The 23,812-nt window shown below is 44.1% G+C and overlaps 1 protein-coding gene across 2 annotated transcripts in view; it reads right to left on the bottom strand.

Annotated features, from left to right (window-relative positions):
• The window catches only part of TPPP (tubulin polymerization promoting protein), a 99,846-nt gene that overhangs the window by 56,771 nt on the left and 19,263 nt on the right, over positions 1 to 23,812 (bottom strand). For both annotated transcript variants that reach the window (XM_084620896.1, XM_084620897.1), the window contains exon 2: positions 20,097 to 20,408. In XM_084620896.1, the coding sequence (XP_084477022.1) occupies positions 20,097 to 20,404 (308 nt within the window). In that variant the 5' untranslated portion in view covers positions 20,405 to 20,408. The remainder of the gene's footprint in view (positions 1 to 20,096; positions 20,409 to 23,812) is intronic.

Here is a 23,812-nt window from a genome sequence, read left to right as displayed (position 1 = left end):
ATTGTAGACTTATTTTAGAAAATCTTGGCTGCATTGCTAAAAATCATTGCTGGACTGTGGCAGCAGTGTTATTTTAATAATGGATCCTTGTTTAAAGTTAGATAAGAATCTCCCATCTTCGCTTAAAATGACTATCAACTACACTTAACATTTTCCTTAAAACTATGAATTTTTTAAAAATCTTAATCACAGGACAAACTCTTGTTTGCAAAATCCTCTTTGAAGACTCACACAATTTAATAACGTTTCCATTGTTTTTCTTTTTAGCAACAGAAGATTAGACCAAGATGGTTTGGGGAGTTTATTGTACTACTATTGCAGACACAAACATACCCACACATTATCACTGTCGCATTACTGGGGACGTCAGCAGAAATGTGCACAGCTGTAGTAACTAACACATTTCTATGGATTCAATGTTTTGTGCCTCCTTTCTCTAGTGGCACTGTTTGTTAGGTAACTGCTTCTATGGACCACTAAGGCTATGTCTATATTACCACTTATGTTGGTATAATTTACGTTGCTCAGGGGTATGAATAAGCCACCCCCGGAGCGACATAAGTCACACTGACCTAAGCGCCAGTGTGGACAGAGTTATGTCAGTGGGAGAGCTTTCCCCGCCAACATAGCTACCGCCACTCATTAGGGGCGGATTAAATAAATTGACAGGAGAGCTCTCTCCTGTCAACTTAGAGCGGCTACACTAGAAAGCTCTGCTGGAATGGCACAGTGCATGGTATATTTTGGGGCTATCACAGGTGAAAGAGGATAGTAACTGGATGGTCCACTGGCTGGAGAACTAGCCTGGGATTTGGGAGACCTAGGTTCAATTCCCTGCTCTGTCACAGACTTCTTGTGTGATCGGGCAAGTCACTCATTCTCTCTGTGCCTCAGTTGCCCATTTGTAAAACAGGGCTAATATATTAAGTATTTAAGATAGATATTAAAAACAGCCCTTGCAGAGCTAGAGCTGGAAAAAGACAATCCAAAATTTGGCAACTCATACTTCCTCTGTGATTCCGCACAGAGTGCCCTGGGGAAAAGCTTAAGAGCAGCCACTACACAGGCATTACCAGCAGTAAAGGATAAAGGTGGTTTGTAATTCAAAGGGTGCATTTATGATTATACTAAGTGAAATCAGTGTCTTCAATTAAATTCCTAACCGGTTCAAGATTATTTACTTGGTAAAATTGAAGGAAACAGCCTCTTCAAAGAGATGTACTTTAAATAAATCTAAAAATCTTGATTTAGATTGGCGAAAGCAATAATAGTTTCTAAATAGAGACTCCTCAGAGTAATCAACATGAATCAATATACCACATCCTCCCAGCTGTCAAAGCCTTCCCTCAACCGTATCCCAACCAGATATCATACATGCCTGTCTCACTTACCTACCCACACCACACACCACTCCCCTCCTAGCTACCATGTGCCTCAGGCATCAGGCACACTCCCAGCATCCAGGCACCATCCACTTTGAAATTACAGTAAACTTAAGAATGCACAGCTGGAAGAAAGGCTACGTGTTCGCTGTCCCGATTGGGTACATGAGGTGATAAGAGCACATGGGCCTCTTTCCCAGGGAAGAAGCCAGAATGGGGCTGATATGTTCTCCAAGCAGGAGGAGCAAGCATGGCAAGGCAACACTCAGCACTCTAAAAGGGCAATGATCAGGCAGGCTGGTGACAAGTTCAGGCACTGTCTGTCCTGAGACAAAAGCTAAAAGGCTGCACTGGGGGAGGAGAGCATATTCAGCCCTTTTTTAAAGGTTTAGTACACATCGGACACAATCCCATGGCTGTCCCCAGCACTCCTGAAGCCACCTGCCCATCGCTGTCCTCTGCAGGCCAAATGCCTCTGGCCACTACTGCTCATGTGGTAGGCCGCCTCACATTCCACATCACTCTGGGTCTCAAAGTCATAATTTCACACTCATTTATTAGTGAAAATTGCAGTTACCACGGGTGAAGGGTTGGGGTAATGCCTAATAATCAACTCCTCTGAGGCACAGCAGGCAGCCAAACTGTGGATTAACTGGCATTACCCTGTAGCGCTTTAATGGTAAGTATATCTAAAGACATTGTACTTGTATATATAATCCGCTTCTGATTATTAAGCACACAGCCAGTCTGTTTTCTAAACCAGTCAGAACTCAGATTTTCAATAATGGCACAATGAGCAGCTGTCACATTACAGTACCATTCCATGGATTGATTGCTATTGCTTGCTGCAAGAAACCATTATCCTGTGACACACTTTGCTGATGATGATAGAATTTACCATCTTTATTGATGATAGGATCCATAGAGCCTAAGAAAAATACATCCATTGACTCCACAACTACTTCTCTTATTAGTCTACATTATTTTGAACTACAATATTTGCAGATGGAGAGCATGAGAACAAAGATGTTTTGTTAGAACACTGGATGGTGCAGTGAGTAGCTGTAATGAGATGCACAGCCTTGCATCCATCAGTCACTGATGCCTATCTATCCCAATTTGCTAACCATCACAAATAGCACTAACTGTCATCCTTGTTGGCAGGCTCAGCAAGGACAAAGAAATAAGTGACTATGGAGGATTAATTTTTCTCTCATTTAGTTTTGAATCTGTGTCCTCCTAGGGGTCTTCCTACACTCTTGTTCAGGGAAGCTCTTTTGTATGTTAGTTGAATAGTGGCCAGCATCTGCCATGGAGACTTAGTTGGATGCAGGAGAGCCTCATTAATAGATAGTGCCATTCTGGAGGGTGTTGGTGACTGAAAAATATCAAGCTGTCTGTGCTGCTGATCTCTGACCTCCTCCAGAGGGATGTGCAGAGTGTCAGCTACCCACCTAATGAGGTCCTGGAATCATCTGACATCATCAGCAATGGAAGGCAAGGGAGGTATTCCCAATCCCACCTCATCTGGTGACAACGATGAAATGGGAGTCTCTGGGATGATTTCCTCATCTACACTAGCTTCTAACTCCTCAAACATCTTCTTCTGCTGTGAAAGGGTAGAGGGAGGATGTGAAACCCTGGTCTCCCACAGGGATGGTACCGGTGTTCTACTGAATTGTTGCCAATAGGCAACCCACAGGTCACAATATGGCCATTGCAGAAATGCATAAAGGAGCAGAGGTAGCACCATCCTGGATGAGCTGGAAGTCCTCCCTGTGGAAGGGGGCATTCCCAAAGGAGTATGTAGGGGAACCACTAACAGAAATCATGGAGACCGACTGGGAGTCCTGTTCTTCCTCCACATCCTCACATTGGGGGGCAGCCAATGAGAACAGAGTCCTGTGCTACAGAGTGCCAACTCAGAGTCCAAGGTCTTGGTACCATGACAACAATGGGGACTCCGGTTCATCTGACACAGAGATCCCTGGAGTATTGGAACTCCTGCATTACCAGAGAGAACCCCAAAGTACCAACACCAACGTGGCAGAAGCTGACAGTAGCAGTAACAATAAAGGTACCATGAGCTTTGTCAGACAAACTTACTAGGTACCGAGGGTATCACCTGTACAGGCATCCCCAGCTGAGCTACTTGCATTGGCATTAATGGCTGGATTAAAGCACACAACAGATCAACGGGGGATGCTTCAGTACTGACGACAGGACTGAGCTCAATGACACCCTGTGCTTACTCTCCTTACTAGTGGAGGGTACAGGCACCTTATTAGAGCCATGCTTCCTCTACTTGGATCTCTGGGGCTTCACAGGCCCATAGGTACCAGAGAAAAAAGTGTCCTTGGCCTCAACAGTACCCTTGAAAACCAGGGACCTGGTCTTTTTTGGAGCAGACTCCTCAGATACAGATTCCTCTTTTTGTGAGTCTTCCCAGGGTATGCCAAAGGCTTCTCTTTCTTAGGAGAAGCATTCCACGAGGCTGACTGGCCACTGGATCTGTTCAGGGACAGATGTATGGGGCAGAGGGCAGTTGGGGGTCTTCTGACCTGGCTCAGAGAGCAGTGAATGTTCCATCGTCAACATCCTGAGCTTTATCTCCCTGCTCTTCCTAGCTCCAGACTTAAGGGCCATAAAAAAGGAGCACTTCTATGAGATGTGGGACTCCCCCAGGAAACAGACACACTTGGACTGTCCACTGCTCACTGGTATAGCCTCCCGGCAAGACAGGCAGTATGTGAAGCCCAGCAAACTAGGCATATCCTGCCAGGAGAGGACAAGTCTCCTGGGGGAAAAGAGAAGGAAAACAGTCCTCTCACCTTAACTAACACACACTAACAACTCTAAACTAAAAGGACAGTCAGGGTTGCAAAACCATGCTCTGAGTGTCTCTGGCCTCTGTTTGCCAGAAGCTGGGAGTGGATGACAGGGACACTAGTCAAAGAAGAAAAGAAGTTTTTAACCGTGTCACAGACATTCCCCCCCATCTCCTTTTCCAATATAGGAGATTAAGCTTAAAGAATCCTTCCTTATTATCCTCTCCACCTCTAGACAAGATATAAACGAACAGAGGAGGAGGAGGCTGGAAAGGCAGAGCAGGGTGAGAGATTCAGTTTTCATCAGCCTTGAGAAATGTACTCAAAGGTTTACTGCAAAGGGACTAAAAGTAAAAAGAAAGCGGGTGGGATGGGGAGGAGGAAGCTGTGAGGAAAACATGTTCTGATTTCAGTACAGCTTAATCTGGTAATTTCCCAAACTAAATTGTACCTGTGTATATTAGAAGTTAATACTGGTGTAACTAATTCAGAAGTCTAGAGTTAGAAGGTGTTGGACTACAATAATATTACACATGAAGGCTAGAAATAGGACACATTTTTTAAAACAGTGAGGGCATTTAACCATTAAAACATATTCCATAGGGATGTGGTACATTCCCCATCACTTGCAGTCTAAGTCAAGACTGAAAACACTTTTTCAGAGCTATCCAAAGCTCAAACAGAAGCTATGGGCTTGATGCAGAGACTACTGGGAGAAGTTCTTTGGCCTCAGTTAAGCAGGACGTCAGATTATATGATCATCATGGTTCCTTCTGGCTTTAAAAAGACAAACAAACAAACAAACGTCATTTCAATCTCAAAGAAGGAGTCTAACAATGGAGTAGTGGAGGCAAGAATTATAGTCAGACCAAAGTAGCGACCTGCATACATATACCACCTTTTAAACTTTAGCTTATGGGATATAACAAAAAATTTAAAAAATTTTTTTTTAAATTCACAGCATAAAGAGAGTTGGCTAAATTAGAATGTGGATGGGAGAGCTGCAGGATGCAGTACTGGCTACTCAATAGGTGGTTTTATTCCTCTAAGGGTACGTCTACACAGCCCGCATCAGTGAGACTCCCAGCCCAGGTCGACAGACTCCTGTTCGTGGTGGGGCTCACACTCCTGCACTAAAAATACTTGTGTAGATGTTTTGGATTGGGCTTCTGAGCCCAAGCTCCAGCCCCCCCGCCCAAAAAAAAAGGGGGGGAGGGGTGAGCTTTGAGCCACAAATTCAAAGCTCTGTCTACACAGCTATTTTTAGCGCGATGATCAAGCCCTGCAAGTCCAAGTCTGTCAAGTCAGCCTGGGAGGCTCACTGTGTAGACATACCCAAAGTAACACTTAACCCAGGAACAGTGCTGTATCGCACAGTAACAGCATGGTGCTATTTGGGACTGAAAATGCTGATTTTGGATAGTGCGGTCATTAAAAACCCCATAGCATTTTTTCAGGGAGAGGAGAGATGCTAATCCAGGTGTCCTGGCTACATTCCAGCTCTAGTAATTGTGTGCAATCTACCTAAATTCCTCATTAAGTTTAAATTCAATAGCTTCCGCCAGTTGCTGCCCTAAACCTATTGTTTAGCAGTGGTAAAACAGCTGCTGTATTTTACCCTAGAGCAGGTTGTCACGGAGACTCATATACACAGTGTAAGTATTCTGGGACCTATCAGGATTACCATCATTGTATAAGTGCAAGCAATATCAGCATTATTATTACTAAATTATTTATATTACAATAGCAGCAAGGAACCCTAGTGAATAACCAGGGCCTAGAGTTGATCAAAAATTAGGAAAGTTTTGTCCCCATGGAACATTTTTGAAATTTTCCATTTTTCTGACCAGCTCTATCAGGGCCCCGTACAAAAGGTGTACATGCTTTTTAAAAAATAAACCACAGCTGCATAAGGTTGAAGTCTTGAAAATTACTTGAAAAGGGTAAGAATTAGCCATTTTACTAAAGTCAGTGCAAACACCCTCAGGAATGGTTTCAAGTAACATTAACGTCAGTGTTTCAGCACTGTAAGTAATTCTATATACAGCCTCCAAAACTTCTCACCAATAAGTAGCCAAGCTAGCACATGACCAAATTATGGAAAGAAGGTATCTTCTTGACGGCAATCACTTCCAGTACCATGCTGAATTTAATAAATTACACTTTACTCATTTGGCTTACATCCAACACTGCAGATGTAAGGTCATGTAGTATACAACTCTAAGGGCCAGATCATGTCCTGCACAGTTAGCATTTACAAATGAACTTTTCCATTCCTCCTCTGTAACACTAGCTCCAGATTCCTGCTCTCAAGTATCCCAAGATCCCAACCAGTTACAAACCAAGGGTTCCAATAGCATGATTAATGTGAGCTTATATATAGCTGAAAATGTTCTTCTGCCAACCTATTTCCACAAGAGATCCTCACATTCATTCATGACAGAAACGGACGTGGGAGACCATGTAACACAGAAGCTCCAGCAATCACTCAAGCTGGGTTTTTGGCTAATCCTTCCTCAGTTTATGAGTGCTATCAATATCTAAAGATGGGTTCAGAAATACATTTGAAAATAGAGGTACAACACAGCCTCCCTCACTAAGCATGGCCATGCAGCGTCTTCTGGTTCTATTACAAACCCCTGAAGCAGCTCTGGATAACAGGAACAGCACAACAGCTGTGCCACTGACTCAGGTTAGCACATGCATTTTTCCTTTAGTACAGAAACACACTTTTTCCCAAGAGCAGGACCATATCTTTTATTTCTTTTAGCGGCTATCTGGCCAAAGGCAGATTAACATACCATTAGAGCAGTAACGTGGAATTTATTTAAAGTATCTATTTCAGGTGGTTATAGTAACCTTTCCTAGTTGATCTAGTTACTTTATGATGCATAAACATTAGATATATATCTTTCTTCCACTAATGTTTTTCATCTAAAAAAAACAACATGTATTTAGCTCCAATAACTTCAAGACAGTTCTTAACCTTTTGTACAAACCTTCAGGAATAGTGTGAAGCATATAATCAGGAATATTTGCAACTTCGGTTGCACATGCAATACATACTGGCCAGAAACTTTGTTTCATATCTAGTATAGTGTGTTGTATGAAGTTCTGCATTATTAGGTTTAGGTATAAATGCAAGACATTAATCTGGCTAATAATAAATCCCACCACCTATAGTCATACCTTATGAGGATCTCAGCAAGTCATCTGAGGGGATTTTAGAGTAAACATTTTTATTAAGATTCTAATCAGGATTCGGGAGCAATGTGAGTTTTGAGGATTCTTCCTTTTCTAGGTATACGAATTCTACCTACATTTATCCATAAAACAACCAACACTTTTGTGAAAAAGGTGCTTAAGGAAGGAGCAAAATGTTAGAGACAGGCTATCCAGGCAGAGTTTGTTTTGCTAAATTCCTTACAGGTAGACTAATCCTGCTAGGTTCCTTATAGATTGGCCAATATCTTATTTTGTTTTCGTTTTGTTTCCATGGAGAAGGGGAGGGACACAAACCTTGTTATAGATCTAGAAAATACTTATTTGTTATCAGTAAACAGGGTTCCAGCTTTTAGCTTTTATAGTTAAAAACACATTTGATTTGGTTGATTAAATAGGTAAGAAAAAAGTTACAGACTAAGTGGAGTAATATGAAAATGAAGTTCTACTTGAAGTGATGAGAGCTATATGAGAGACTGTCTAATATCAGAGCCCTATTCGTATTCCAAACCAAAAAAAAGCCCTTATAATCCAGAACTGCTTCATGCAAACTGTACTGAACAGCAAAGCTGTTGGACAATACGTACTATATGTGATGTCATATAAGCACACAAAGGAGCTGGGAAGTTCCAAGAAAACACAAATACTGCCAGAGATAAGTATTCATGTGAAATATGTTTACACAAAATCCTATGATTTTAAAATCATAAATACCATACATTACTGACCTATACATTTTACATTTGTACAAATTAGACAGTGTATGTGAATATTTATCTACTTTCCCAGAACTGCCCACTTCTATACTTGTACATACTTAGGTTGTTTGGGTTTTTATTTTAAAACAATAACCCCCATCACCACCACCACCATTTGCTGGTATACATACATAATAGCAACCTTCATTTAAGTCTTTGGTTTCTTGGATACTACAGTGGATTAGGCAGCCCCATCTGAATTGTAATTTCAATTAACAAAGAAATATCTGATGTGTGCTGAAGGAAGAAATAACTGTTTCGAATCACTTCCTGCTATAATTTGACCTGCTTTTTCAGCCTTAAGTCGTGCCCTTTCTCACTCAGCCTGAAAGTCAGAGATTGATTAACACAGATAATTCCCTATGTACCATTCCAAATCCAATTAGTACTCATTTCCCCATGTAGTCAGATACAATGTGCAAAAATCACATAAAACAGGTAGAACAGTTATCAGGTGGGATTCTAAAATCAAAATACTAATACCACTTTGAGAATAATTCCAATAGGAAAGATGACAATTTTCAATTGTGTATTACGATAAATATGCTTCATTTACCTAGGAGAGTTGATTTGGAAGTCTCACTGCATTGCACAATGTATTCATAAAAAGCCACAAGAGGCATCAGAAAGTGTTTGTTAAACAGGAAGTACTTCAGTCCAGCTTCTTGGGAGGACTTTTGAATGAGCACAGGTTTCAAAGTGCTGCTCTTTGACAAGTGTTTGAAGTAATACTTTTCAATGAAAATAAACGACAGCTGTGGTTGTATTCCGATTGTCAAGTGGGAAAAGCATATTATCATCCTTGCCAGGAGTTTGAACTAAGTAGCTGTGTAGGCTGATCACATCTGGTTTAATTCTTCCATGATTTTACCACAGCAGTTAGCTACTGTTGAATTAAAACCCAGCTGGCCTCAGGTAGAAGCATTACTTGTGAGACTTAGTTGACCCAGACTGTGGGAACTAGGCTAAACAGCTGACTTGCAAGTATGTTAGAACATGGGTGGGATCTGTTCAGGTCAGGACATAGCACAGTATATTGTGAGGGTTCTCCATGGGAACAAAAAAATTCCTTTCTTAAAAACATGGAGGAGAATTTTCTGGTCTTTAGAATACATGGCTTCCTCAGCAACAATGAAACATGTCAAAGCAATGTCAGAAGCTATTACTGGAATTAAGAGTACAATTATGCTTTTGATTGATATTTTGCAGCACAATATTTTTGGAGGGTAGGAGAGGTAAAGTATATTTACAGGATTTCTCTAGTTTAAAAGGAGTCTTCAGTAACAAACTGGTATAGAACCACACACAAATTTTTTTAAAAAATTTAACACATAGTAACATCAAAACAAACAAATGTTTCCATGGAGACAACTACCTAAATAAATGCTCACAAGAGAGCCAAGGCATGACGTCACCCAGGCCTGCCTGCATCCATAGTAACATGCCAGTATAAACAGAAATATTTTGATTTTTCTATAAAGTAATATCATAGAATTAGCAATTTTATGGCAGTGCATACACCATTTTCTTACAGTGTTTAGTGCTTGCACTTCTAAAATAAGGGCAAAGATATTTATATCAGGGCTATTATTACCAACACCACATTAGCTGCATCCAACAAGTGGAGCATGTGTATGGCATATCTACTGTATCAAATTCCCCTGAGCAGTTGCTGATCCCAATAAACAAAGAAATTTATGTTCCCAAAGCAACACGTTGGAATGCTGGTCAGAGGGTAATCACATCTATTCTTCTTAGATATTTTGCTTTCCAAGGCATGAAAAAACAACACTCCCAGACCTGCTCTGTCACAGCCTCAATGTTTTGGTGGATCAACATGAAATCCAGACACATTTTGTATTTTTCCACTTCTAGTCAGTCATCAATTGGCCAGCTTTCTCTAGGGCCACAAAACTCACCAAACTCATCACACTTTCCCTGCAGGTACATGGTTTAGCCATTACAATAAATGCAGATGAACAGATTTTACAAATCAACTGTCAGCATTGAGGACATGACATAAGACTAGAAAAAAAAAATCAATGAAAAAAATGGTTACTAACCTTTCTGCAATGTTGCTCTTTGAGATGTTTTGCGCGTGTCCATTCCAGTGTAGGTGTGCGCACACTCTGAGCACAGATGCCAATTTTTTTTTCCCCCCTTACTGGTATCTGTTGGGTCAGCTCTGGTGCCCCCAGGTGTCACACACTCATACCATTGATATAAAGGGCCCTACCAACCCTGCTCCCCTTCAGTTTCTTCTTGCCGACCACCTCTGAGAGAGGGGACAGAGGGTGGGTTTTGGAATGGACACGTGCAACACATCTTGAAGACTAACAGTTTCAGAAAGATTAGTAACCATTTTTCTTCTTTGCGTGCTTGCACGTGTCCATTCCAATGTAAGTGACACACGAGCACCAGTACTAGAGGTGGGTTCCAAGATTAAGGACAGGCCGACCGTAACACGGCCTTGCTGAAATCAGCATGGTCTCTGGTCGGTTGTGTAATGGGATAGCAGGTCATGAACATGTGAACCGACGACCAAGTTGCCACCCTGCAGATGTCCCGAATTGGAACTTATGCCAAAAAGGCGACGGAGGAGGCTTGAGACCTTGTAGAATGTGCTGTTAGGTTCGCCGGGGGGGCAGAATATCCATGAGCTCCTAACATGCTCTGATACACAAAGTAATTCACAATGAGATTCTTTGTGCAGAAATCCGGAGACCTTCCATACTTTCTGCTATCGCTATGAACAGGTGAGTGGATCCACGGAACAGTTTGTATCTAAAAAGACAGGGCATGCTGAACGTCCAACAAATGTTTCTCTCTATGTGCATGTGGCTTAGGGTCGAACACTGGCAGAAAAATTGCTGGATTGCAATGGAACTGTAAGACCACTTTTGGAAGTAATGATGGGTGTGGTCTCAATTGGATCTTGTCTTTGAAAAAGACCGTATATGGGGGCTCCAAGGTGAGGGCTCAGATCTTCGAAACCTGCCTGGCTGAAGTTATGGCCACCAGGAAAGCTACCTTCCCGGAGAGAAAGTAGGGGTGGGACCCCTATCCTGTGGGTATACCCTCTCCAGACCCTTGAGAAACTGGATGACCATGTTATGTGAAAAGACCAAACAGTTGTCAATCTTGAGATGGAAGGCTGACATAGTCAAGGTCCATTTAGCAGTTGAAGAAAGGGCTAGTCCTTGTTGTCTGAGCAGAAGGAGGTAATCTAGAACAAGTCGCAGAGATGACTGCAAGGGCAGGACTTAACGTTGGGAACACCAAATGGAGAATTGCTTTCATTTTGCTGGGTAGGTGGCTCTGGTGGATGGCTTTCTACTGCCCATTAGGCCCTCACGGCCTTGCTCTGAGCAAACTAGTTCCTCCACATTCAGCCCTGGAGTTTCCAAGCCGTCAGATGAAGGGATGTGGAGTTCGGATGCTGCAGCCAGCCACATTTCCTGGATATCTAGTTTGGGTGCAGCAGGAGCTGCAGTGGTGTCTCAACGGACATGCCTAGGAGGATGGGAACCAGTGTTGCCTGGGGCATTGCAGGGCTATGAGGATGACCTGTGCTCAGTCCTGCTTGATCTTCATCAAAACCTTGTGAATCCGCGGGATAAGAGAAAATGCAGAGTATAGGTGCCTTGCCCAGGATCGCAGGAATGCATCTGCAAGAGACCCTGGGCTGTGACCTCTCAGAGAACAGAACTAGTAGCATTTCCTGTTGGCTCAGGTGGCGAACTGATCTATAAAGAGAGTCCCCCACCACTGGAAGATGACCGTCATGATGTCTAGACGGAGAGACCACCTGTGGTGAGAGGAGAATGCCACAGCTGGGGAGATCTGCCAGCTGGTTCTGAGTCCCAGGAAGGTAAGATACCTCTAGGCTGATGGAGTAATTGACACAGAGCTCCTACAGGCAGATTGCTTCCTGGCATCGGGGGAAGAATGTGCCCTGCCCTTCCTGTTCATGCAGAACATAGCACTCATATTGTTTGTGAGGATCAAAATTCATTTTCCCACCAGGTGGGGCAGAAATGCCTGGCAGGCTAGACGTATTGCCCCGAGTTCCCTGACACTGATGTGCAGGGAGAGCTCTTCTTGGGTCCAAAGACCTTGAGTTCTGAGGGACTAAAGGTGGGCTCCCCAGCCGAGGGCCGACACATTGCATATCAGAGATAAGGATGACTGGGGATTTGAGAAGGGTATCCCCACACAGACTATCTGGCTGTCCAGCCGCCATGTCAGCGAGTTGAGGACCTGTACCAGACCCATGATCACTGAGTCCCGGTGATGGCAAGAAGGGTAGCAGACAGTGGCTAGCCAGGCTTGTAGAGGTCTGAGTCAGTCTCACGTGTTGCACTACGTGTGTGCATGACGCCACTTGACCCAGGAGGCTCAGGCACTTTCACATGGTCATGATTCAATGACCTTGAAGAGATCTCATCAATAGGGCCCTACCAAATTCATGGCCATGAAAAAATACATTATAGACCTTGAAATCTGGTCTCCCCTGGTCTTTTGTGTGCTTTTACCTTGTACTATACAGATTTCACAGGGGCAACCAGTGCTTCTCAATTTGGGGATCCTGACACAAAAGGGATTTGCAGGAGGGTTGAAGATTATCTTAGGTGTGTGAGGAGGGGTCACAGTATTGCCACCCTCACTTGTGTGCTGCCTTCAGAGCTGGGCGGCCGGCCAACAGCCACTGCTCTCTGCCAGGCACCCAGCTCTGAAGGCAACACCCCGACAGCAGCAGTACCAAAGTAAGGGTGGCAATACCAAACCATACCATCCTTACTTCTGCCCTACTGCTGATGCAGCTCTGCCTTCAGAGCTGGGCTCCCAGCCAGCAGCCGCTGCTCTCTGGCCACCCAGCTCAGAAGGCAGCGCCACCGCCAGCAACAGGGCTATCAATTTGGATAAATGGGGTTCTATTGCACTAATGGGGAAAAAAGTGTGTTGCAAACCTGAAAATGTATGCAAAATTGTGGACTGCATAGTAAGCTAATAAAAATCAAAAGTGCGGTGGAAACTTAATATTGAGGAATCTGCAATTTCTGCAATATCACAAATTAAGTAGGGCCTTACAAATAATGCATTTCTGGAATGAAATTTTAGATGATAGTAATTTGTTCTAAAATCCATCAAACATCTGGGATTTGTGAGTGTTTTCTTAAGTGTCTTCAAATATCTGGATGATTATCAAACAAAATATACATTCCCATAAATAACAATTAACTCAACTCACGTCTTCTTGTAACACACATGTTTTTTTATTTTTCCAATCATCTCAACTTGTGTGTTCTTCATACCTACGCTTCCTCTTACCTTAATGTACATTCAGAAGCCATACACTCCCAGATCTGTTCAATTTCTCTTCTACCCTGTATATAATCCTCCCACAAGAGGCCACCAGCATAGCTACAATCCAGTCTGAATTTATGTTCCCATCTAGAGACGGACAGTGACTCCGAATTTTTCATTTTAATTCAAATAGTGTAACTAAGCTACCACATGGCTTCATCACCAATGCTGAGTAATATAATGAACCTTAGCTGAGCTTCCTTTAAAAGCTAGACGGAAAGAAAGACAGACATTTCCAGCCTTTCAAACTGTGTAGGTTCACTATAACTTGCATAGATTAAGTTTGCTTAGACCAATAAATGCTGTTCACGTTGAGAAAAGATTACTAATCCTACAAGGTGTTCAGTACCTCCCAGGGAAAGTTCCAATGTGTTCTATCAGTACCAGCACTCTGCAGGAGGGAAAATGCTTTACTGTGATTTTTTTTGTAAAAAGTATCTCTGAAGAACGGGAACCAACTGCATCACTCAGATGACTTTGAGCAAAGGAGTCAGCAGTGATCACCTACTCCTTATTTTCAGAAGCTATCCCTCATCCCAGACTACAGCCATACATATGTAGGATATAGTGATTCTGACTGAAGACTGATTTCACTAAGCTTAAATTGTCTCCAGATTCCACAAAGTTTTCCAGTTATACCCTAAGAGTATGGCTGGATCAGAAAATTGTCCCTCCTGAAAATTTCATCTGAAAATCCAATTTGGAAATGCCTCCATGGTGCCCCATTGTTCTCTATAGGCCTAGGTCTCTGACTAGATTACATCTCCCATGGTGCATCATGGCTTTCCCTATTGCTGAGCCATCATAATGCACCCTGGCAGTCCTTGGCCATGATGCATCATGGAAGATGTAGTCCATCTGGGGAACCCAACCCATAGAGGAGAATGGGATCTTTAGGCACCTAAACTACAACTCCCATGAGGCACCACAGTGGTATTCCCTCTATCAAAATTTTTCCATTTTCAGGTGTTTGATGTTGAAATTTTCTGTTGAAAAACAGTTTAGATTAAAAAATTTTAACCAACTCTGCCTAGAACCCACGTACCTTACACTAATTATTATTACCTTTCTTTAGAAATAATCCCACTGGGGGAAAATAGGACTATTCACAACAAACTACGGTTCTACTCAATCTATGAGTAAGGGTCACAGAATCTGCCCATTGATGTTTTGGTTGGGTATAGAGGGGAAGAGAAGGAAAGGAGACATTGCAGTTGTTTGAGCACAACCAGTACATTCAGTATACACCAAGCTCGCACATGTCTCCCAGGTGTCCACAAAGTGAATACAGTGACAGTGTTCTAGCAGTTGAGCCTGTTAGCCTTCTACACATAAGATTTCATTCGAGTTTTTATTTCGCTTTTTAAATGTGTGCACTGTTCAGCATTTCTGATGTTTTCACTGATCCTGTTAACACACCCATCATAATTAAAATGCTACATGAAATATGTATGTGATCTCTAGTGAAAATAAAAGCTTCCATCACAATGAACCAACTCCTCAAAACAAAAAAAATAGAAAACACAAAAACAAGTTGGAAAAATAACTACTGAAAAGGGTGTACAAAAATCTTTTAAGGAAGGCTTGAAATATTGAAGTTTTCACAGTTAAATGTCAGTTTTTGCTTATTTCTCTCTCCACCGATAAAATACAAAGAAATGTCATAGCTAAAAATACTAATTTACACAGAGGGAACTTTCAAAACTTATGCTGCACTTGCCGACAATGGGTGGGCAATTTGTTAATAAGAAATTAATATTCTAAAATAAATTATTTTATCTTCCAACTATTAAAAAGGCAGTGACTTCAGGTATCAACAGAAAACAGTACCTGAAGGCTAATCCTGGGTCCTGGCACCTTTGCGTAGGAGCCTCTGAAAGCCACCCAACCAGCAGTCACTGCTCAATACTTACACCCTACTATGACTCCACCTCACCTGGGCACTGAGGAATGACATTAAAGAGGCAATGAGTATGCACACGGTTTCCCAAGATAATGGAAGACTGGTTTCTCCAGTTGATTGACAGGGGGGTAAGAGGCTAAGTTCCCTTGTTTCAGCACTGTCCTTGGCTGACAGCTCCAAAAGGAAACAAGGTGGGTGAGGTAGTATCTTCTATTGAACCAAATTCTGTTGGTGAGAGACAAGCTTTTGAACCACACAGAGCTCTCCTTCAGGGCTGGGAAAGGCACTCAAGAGTGTGACAGCTAAATGCAAGGTGGAACAGATTGTTTAGCATAAGTAGTTAGCGAATATGCTAAGGGACCATTCAAGGTAAAGTGGCTCGTTGACACCTCTGCAGTCATAGGACAAAAGGAGGCAATTAGTAGCTTATAGGTTGTTGTAATAAACCATAAATCCAGCATCTCTGTTCAGTCCATGATTTTTAGTGTCTAGCAGAGTTAGGAGTTTAAGCTCCCAGGCTTGTCTTTGGAACATGTTGTGGATGAGAACTGAGAGGTCATATATGAAGTGATTGCTGAAATGTGTTCACCCACAGGTGGGAGGGTGGTTTTGTCTTTTATCAGTTTTCTGTGTCAGTTCATTCGAGAGCATAGTGATTGTTTGGTTTCACCCACTCTGAATAGATCTGGGACTGGCACGGCTACAACTACACTGCAGAGCTCCATAAGGAAGCAGCCAGCCAGGAGAAAAAAGACGGAAGACAGGGCTCTCTGAGCCAGAAGAGCCAGCACCCCAGGGCAGTCATGAGAGGAAGAACCCAGTGATCCCCATTCCTAAAGGGGGAAGCAATTAACCCTGTAATAGCTGCATGGGAGTTACTGCAGCTCTGTCATTCCAGCAAAGGTTGAAAAATCAGGAATTCCTGGGCTATTTTTATACAACAAAAAAATGTATTGGTTACCTCCTTGACAATAGGGATCACAGGGGAGTGGAAGTGGCCTGTGTTTATATCAGTGCATTCTCCCTCTAGCCCAGGGGTCTCAAACACACGGCCCGCAGGCCAGGGGTTATTTTCTGTGGCCTGCCAGCTCCCCGTGGCCCCCCTACACCCCCCCCAGCATTTACCTAGAGCGGCTCCAGCTTGGCACGCACCTGCCTGCCTGCCCTGCCCCTGCGCCACTCCGGGAAGTGGCCGGGACCTGAGGGGGGGGACGGACGGACTGGGGACGGACAGGGGTCTGCGTGTTGCCTTGGCTGCTCCTCCAGGCTGCTTTGGGGGGAGGTACCTGGAGGAGCGGCCAGGGCACCACAGAGACTCCTGTGCCCCGACCCTCCCTCCCCCGCCCCCAGGTCCCAGCCGCTTCCCGGAGCGGCACAGGGGCAGTGTAGGCAGGCAGGGAGGGTCAAACCCGCCCCCCAAACCCCTCCTGCAGCCAAACACCCATCCTGAGCCCCCTGCTGCACCCCGCACACCTCCTGCACCCCAACCCCCTGCCATGAGCTGCCTGCCGCACCCTGACCCCCTGCCCCACCTTGCACCCCGACCCCCTGAAGCAGCATGCACCCCTCCTGCACCCCAACCCCCTGCCCTAAGCCCCCTGCCGCACCCTGCGCCCCTCATGCACCCCCTGGGGGCAGGGAGGGGGCAGAGTTGGGATGGGGATTTCAGGGAAGGGGTGGGAAGAGGCAGGGCAGGGACGGGGCCAGGGCAGCGTGGCGGGGGGAAGGGAGGGTGGTCAGTGGTGCAGCCCTCGGGCCAATGTACAAGTCCTCATGTGGCCCTCATGGTCATTTGCGTTTGAGACCCCTGCTCTTGCCCCATGTCCCTAACGCTCCACACAGTGGTGCAAGTAGAATTCAGGTCTTAGAGGTACACAGCACCGGCTAAAGGGGGAGAGGGTGCGTTACCTCCCCACGTGACCCAATCCACCCTCAACCCGGGGCCATGCACTCTCCCCCTCCTCATGATCCATCCCACGTTACCTGGGCGGGGAGCGCTCCCAGTGGGTGGACAGAGCACAGCTACTGTGTGGGCTGCTAAGACAAGAGGGGGCTTGCTCCTGGAACAATAGCCACTTCACAGTCACACCTGCTTTGGGAATTGCCAGCAGAAGAGCTTCAAACCAGCTCCCTCTGACAGCAAAGAATATTTTTTTCAGACACGCTGGCAACTGAGCCCCATACCGGCAGCTCCTCTGGCAGAGCTGTACTGCCCCCAACCCCTCCCCCGGCCCTTCCACACAGCTGCATTTCCTGAGTCCTGTCCGGGGTCCGTACAGCAGCCCTGCTGGAGGACAGGGCTGGGGGGACAAGGTGGGGGGCAGTACAGCTGTGCCGAAGGCGCTGACGGCCTGAACCACATGGCTCTCCTGGAAACCGCGGCGGCGAAAGGAGCAGACCATGGGACCACTGGGCAGCCCTACATTGGCAGCTCCTCCGGCACGGCAGCCCCGCCCCCAGCGGGGCTGCTGTACAGACCCCAGACCAGAGACGCAGGCACGCAGCTGTGTGGAAGGGCTGGGGGGCACTACAGCTGCGCTGGAGGAGCTACGTGTTCTGCTCCTTTCGCTGCTGTGGTTCCCGGGAGAGCCCCGAGGTTCAGGGCTCTCCCGGGAACTGCAGCGGTGAAAGGAGCAGAACTTGGGGCCACCAAGAGGCCCCATGTCGGCAACTCTTCCAGCACAGCTGTACCGCCCCCAGTCCTGTCCTCCAATGGGGCTGCTGTATAGACCCCGGACAGGAGGAGATGTATGCATGCATGCAGCTGGGTGGAACAGCTGGTGACGGTACAAGCATACCAGAGGAGCTGCTGGCCTGGGGCCACCCGGTGGCCCCACGTTCTGCTCCTCCTGTGTCTTTCCGGTACCCCGTATTGGCTATAAATAGCTTAGTGGTATGGCGTACCATATCACCCTACTTGCACCACTGGATCCACACCTCATTCCCACAGAGCATAAGTGAATCCACTCCACCCCAGGAGGCATCAGTTCTGAGTCCTCGGGATCCATCAATCCTGTGCACAGCCAGTTTCTGCAATACTAAGGGCCTATCACATCATTTACTGCATGGAAACTGGCCTGAGAAAGTAGTCCTGTGTCATTTCCTGTTAGGCTAGCAACAAATAAATATTTAAGTTGATCAAAACCAAAGAATACTTGAAAATAGAACATTGACATCTTCCATCAAAATTAATTAAAACACAAAACTGAAAGGCCAAACACCTCCAAGCTTAGCCATCTACTACAGTGGGCTAGTTCACTGATAAGATTCCACTTGAAATACAGAGCTTGGTTATAGTAACAGAATCTCCAGAAAAATACTGTCACGGGAGCAGAGATGGCGAGAGGCTAACCCAAGAACAAAAGGGTTCGAGTGCCTACGCTGGCTTGTCAGCTGAAGACAGAGCAAGAAGCAAACAGCCGTGAGAGGAAACACACTCACCACAAACAGCATTTTTTCCCCTCTTGGAAAATGACAAATGTTAGGAAAAAGCCAGTGGATGAGGTTGTTCAAGCATAAACAATGGATTCATTCAAGAATTAATGACATGATGTCCTATGACTCGTGTACATCACATTGGACAACCCGTGAAGGGTAAAGGGCCCTTTCTTCTCTGTATTTCTTATCTTTGGTGGGCTCTAAGGGTCAAATTTTCAGCAAGTCTCCCTAATTGAACCTGCAGCTGCCTCAGTTTGCATGGCCTCAAACCAGCATTTACACATGAAACTGTGGGTAAGGGCATGTCCAAACATATACTCCTGAAAACTATTAGCACAATTAAGGAACCTTGCTGAAAATTTGTCCTTAAATAAAACTAAGTGTTGTGCAACTTAAACAACTTCTAAGGTAATGGAGTAGAGGGCCTAATTAGCCAATATGTTTGTGTGTCTACATCTGATCAAACGTAAGCAGTTTGGAGGGGGGAGGCAAGTAAGATAGCAATTTTAGGGCTTGATGCAAAGTCCACTGAACTAACTGTCTTTCCATTGACTTCACTGGGTTTTGGATCAGGCCTTGACTAGTTTTTCCCCTGGGAGGTTAGGATTCCAATTTGGTGGTAATTGGTAAAAGGTAATAAATAAAATTTGCTTGGCAGTGCCAATCTATGGGCAGCATGCACATGCATTTTCATTACCAGTACACCATCCAAGTTTTGGTGGCTGATAAGTAGAAGGCTTCAGCCACAAAAAAATGCATGGCGTATTTGCGATGTAGATGCATGCCCATGCCACACAAGTTTGGGACCACCAAGAAAATCTTATTTATTACCTCAGTCAAACTGGATTCTTAGCCTCCAAGGTGGGAAAAAAACCCAAAAACTAGTGAGGGTCTGTGGCAGCTCTTCGGACTGCCCCAGCTGGTGAATCTGCCCTCTGGCTTACAAGTGTGTTTAAAACCTGTAGAATTATGCATGGGTTAACCCCTCACTTACCACTGACTATAGCCTGACTTGAACCAGAGCCAGGGTGTAATTGTGGCAGAGGTACATGTTGTGTGCTGTACCTGCTATTGCTCAATAAAATGTTAATTCTATAAGTCACGCCAGCTTTGTGGGGTGAGGGGAATATAAATATAAACCTGGAGGTGGGTGCAAAGTATAACAAGACAAGGGAGCGAGAAAAGGGAAGGAACTTACTTGATTTTACTGAAGACAATGTCAACATCTGTGATTGTCACATTCTTCCCATCTATCACATGACAGTCCTTACATAATTTTGACCAGTTTTTCCCATGCATTTCTTTTCCTGTGGCTCTGGTATCTCCGTGGATGGCAAATTTTCTAAAAGTCTCTTCTAGAGCACTAAGCTCTGCTGCCATAGCCCCTTCGTGGGAACTGTTGGACTCATAAGATAGCCTTTTGGCTGCTCTCTCTTTTGCTGGATCTGCAGGAGACTTTGGAGGGGTCTTGTTTGCAGGTTTAGTGGACTTTGTTTTGTCAGCCATCGTGCTGCAAAGAGGAGGGGAAAAAAGATCATTGCATTTCCTGCAGTTTAATTTGCATAGTTTACCCTCTTTGTTAGGTTGTCCCTTGAGAACTAGACTTTCCACATGCTACAGTCCATGTTACAATCTGTGAAGGGCACTTATGCTACACAGTTAGTAGTAACTTGGCACTTTCTAGTAGTGTTTATGTACATGGAGACCTAGTGCGGGACAATCCAGGGTGCAAATCTACAGCACGCTAGCTGAACATTAAATGGCAGCATGGACCCTGCTACTGCACACTAAATATTTGAAACAGTAGTACATCAAAACACACTATGGAAATTTTAGTGCCTGGAAGCAAGGTCCACATGGCCAGAGACTCTGGTTAAATTCTTAGACGGTACCCTTCTCTTAGCAAAACTACTACGAGGTAAAAAAATCTGAACTGACCTGCTACAGTATGTTGGATTCAACACCTGCAGGAAGTAGCACTAGAAAAGCATGTTCCTATTCCAGGTGACGCCATTCAGATTTGATTTCATCTGGTCCATCTGTTTTACTTTCTTTCACTCACAGTCTGATATCAGGGGTGCTAAAACAATTTTTATAGTGGGGATGCTGAAGGTGGAAACCATGTACCTGGGTTGTTATTACTACTTCAACCTAGGGGGTGAGACAGCACCCACAGTACACCTACTTCCAGCACCTATGTCTGATATGCCCTTCTGGAGAAATTTTAGCACGCTGCTAGTTAGCGTAACAGCTGTTTGCAGGCAGCATCAAGAAGAAGCAACAATACAAAAAAGCAGTACAATTTCTTACAATTAGAATCCTCCAACATTGATTTATCCAGAGCACTCATCAGTGGAAAGGGGAAAATACACAACTCCAATCCAGTCCAACCCTCTCTGGATGTGGGCGGAAAACTCTGTACTAACTGTGTGTTTGCTTCTGAAATGGGTAAGAGACCACATCCTTTTAACACAGTTTAGTTAGTTTGTGTAGAGAATACCACATGTGCCCAAGTGTGCGTTTTACTTCTGAATTACGTGCAAAATTCTTTTTGTTTGATTCCCAGTGCTCACATGTGACAGCAATGAATATGATATCATGCCTAGATTAGATTTTGGCTCAGTTTCTGCCTCCCCTCAGGCCAGTCACCAAATTATCTGATGTAACCTCAGAGGACTCAGACATACCCATATTTCTCCTTTTCCTACTCAGCCTGGGTCCTGCACTCTGGAACCGCAGCTGACCATAAGCTATTTGTTGTGCAACACCTGCTGATCTATTTGGGGCATTTTCCAGGATAGAACCTGGGTCCCAAGGACATACCCTTAACCTGCCCCAATACCCACCAGATGCATAGCAGAAACCAGGCTGTATTCAATCTTGTAGCGTGGGTACAGGTTGTAACAACATGCAACTAAAGACTGTACCACTGGAATTCACACTCTCAATAAGGCACATAAATTTCATGTGGCCAATGATTAGCATCTCCCACTCTTAGGCAGAAGAGGGGAGAAAACAGAAGGACAAAGTTTAGTACCGGAACAGTAAATTTCCTTTTTTCTAGTATTTGAGATTTGTTGTGTAAACTATAATAACGTAATTGTCATTTGAATTTTCTACCTTAACTCGTTCTTAAAGTTACTTCCCGGACAAAAATCTTTAAGAAATCACTATATTATTTCACATTTACCAGCAGGACAATACATTTTCAGAATTTATACTCTTAATAAAGCACCTAGGTTAGTTCTACACAACTCTCAAGACCATCACAGGTTTTTCCAGACATCATATTGGCTCCCTTAAAAAATCATACACAATTATTGCATATATCTTTACCTATTTTCAACAGAGTGCATCCTCTCTGTCGGAGTCTTATTGAGAGCTGAGAGAGCAATCTATTGTGAAGTAGAAGGTTATAATGAACTTCTTGAAGCTAGAATTTTGCAGCCCTACACTATAGGCAATCTTGTAACAAAGACTACTACAACAAAGGGAGCTTTGTATTGCCATTACATAATAAACTTGCACCACATAATGTGTCCATAAGGGATATTGCTCAGACTGTGAAGCGGCAGTGTATAATATTAAAGGTTTAAATAAAGACTCAGAGAGCCAAATAAATTACACTAAAAAAGGAGAGGTCTTCATACTAATAAGAACATAAGAACGGCCACAATGAGTCAGACCAAAGGTCCATCTAGCCAAGTATCCTGTCTTCTGACAATGGTCAATGCCAGGTACCCTAGAGGGAATGAACAGAACAGGTAATCATCAGGTGATCCATCCCGTTGTCCATTCCCAGCTTCTGGCAAACAAAGGCTAGGGACACCATCCGTGTCCATCCTGGCTAATAGCTATTGATGGACCTATCCTCCATGAATTTATCTGATTATTTTTTGAAACCTGTTACATTCTTGGCCTTCACAACGTCATCTGGCAAAGAGTTCCACAGGTTGAGTGGGTGTTGTGTGGTAAAAAAAATACTTCCTTTTGTTTGTTTTAAACCTGCTGCCTATTAATTTCATTTGGTGACCCCTAGTTCTTGTGTTATGAGAAGGAGTAAACACTATTTACTTTCTCACACCAGTCATGATTTTATAGACCTCTATCATATCCCCCAGTAGTCATCTCTTTTCCAAGCTGAAAATTCCCAGTCTTATTAATCTCTCCTCATATGGCAGCTGTTCCATACCCCTAGTCATTTTTGTTGTCCTTTTCTGAACCTTTTCCAATTCCAATATATCTTTTTTGAGATGGGGTGACCACATCTGCATGCATACCATGGATTTATATAGAGGTAATATGATATTTTCCGTCTTATCTATCCCTTTCTTAAGGCTTTCCAACATTCGGTTCGCTTTTTTGACTGTCGCTGCACATTGAGTGGATGTTTTCAGAGACCTATCCACAATGACCCCAAGATCTCTTTCTTGAGTGGTAACAGCTAATTTAGACCCCATCATTTTATATGTATAGTTGGGATTATGTTTTCCAATGTGCATTACTTTGCATTTATCAACATTGAATTTCCACCTGTCATTTTGTTGCTCAGTCATCCAGTTTTGAGAGATCCTTTAGTAGCTCTTTGCAGTCAACCTGGGACTTCACTATCCTGAGTAGTTTTGTATCATTTGCAAATTTTGCCACCTCACTGTTTACCCCTTTTTCCAGATCATTTATGAATATGTTGAATAGGTCTGGCCCCAGTACAGACCCCTTGGAGACACCACTATTTCACAGAATATCAGGGTTGGAAGGGACCTCAGGAGGTCATCTAGTCCAACCCCCTGCTCAAAACAGGACCAATCCCCAATTAACTCATCCCAGCCAGGGCTTTGTCATGCCTGACCTTAAAAACTTCTAAGGAAGGAGATTCTACCACCTCCCTAGGTAACGCATTCCAGTGTTTCACCA

The sequence above is a fragment of the Lepidochelys olivacea genome (assembly GCF_965140295.1).
Source record: "Lepidochelys olivacea isolate rLepOli2 genome assembly, chromosome: 2".
NCBI classification, from domain to species: domain Eukaryota; kingdom Metazoa; phylum Chordata; order Testudines; family Cheloniidae; genus Lepidochelys; species Lepidochelys olivacea.
Note: the sequence above shows the minus strand (reverse complement) of the source record. Positions and strands in the feature narration are given on the sequence as shown.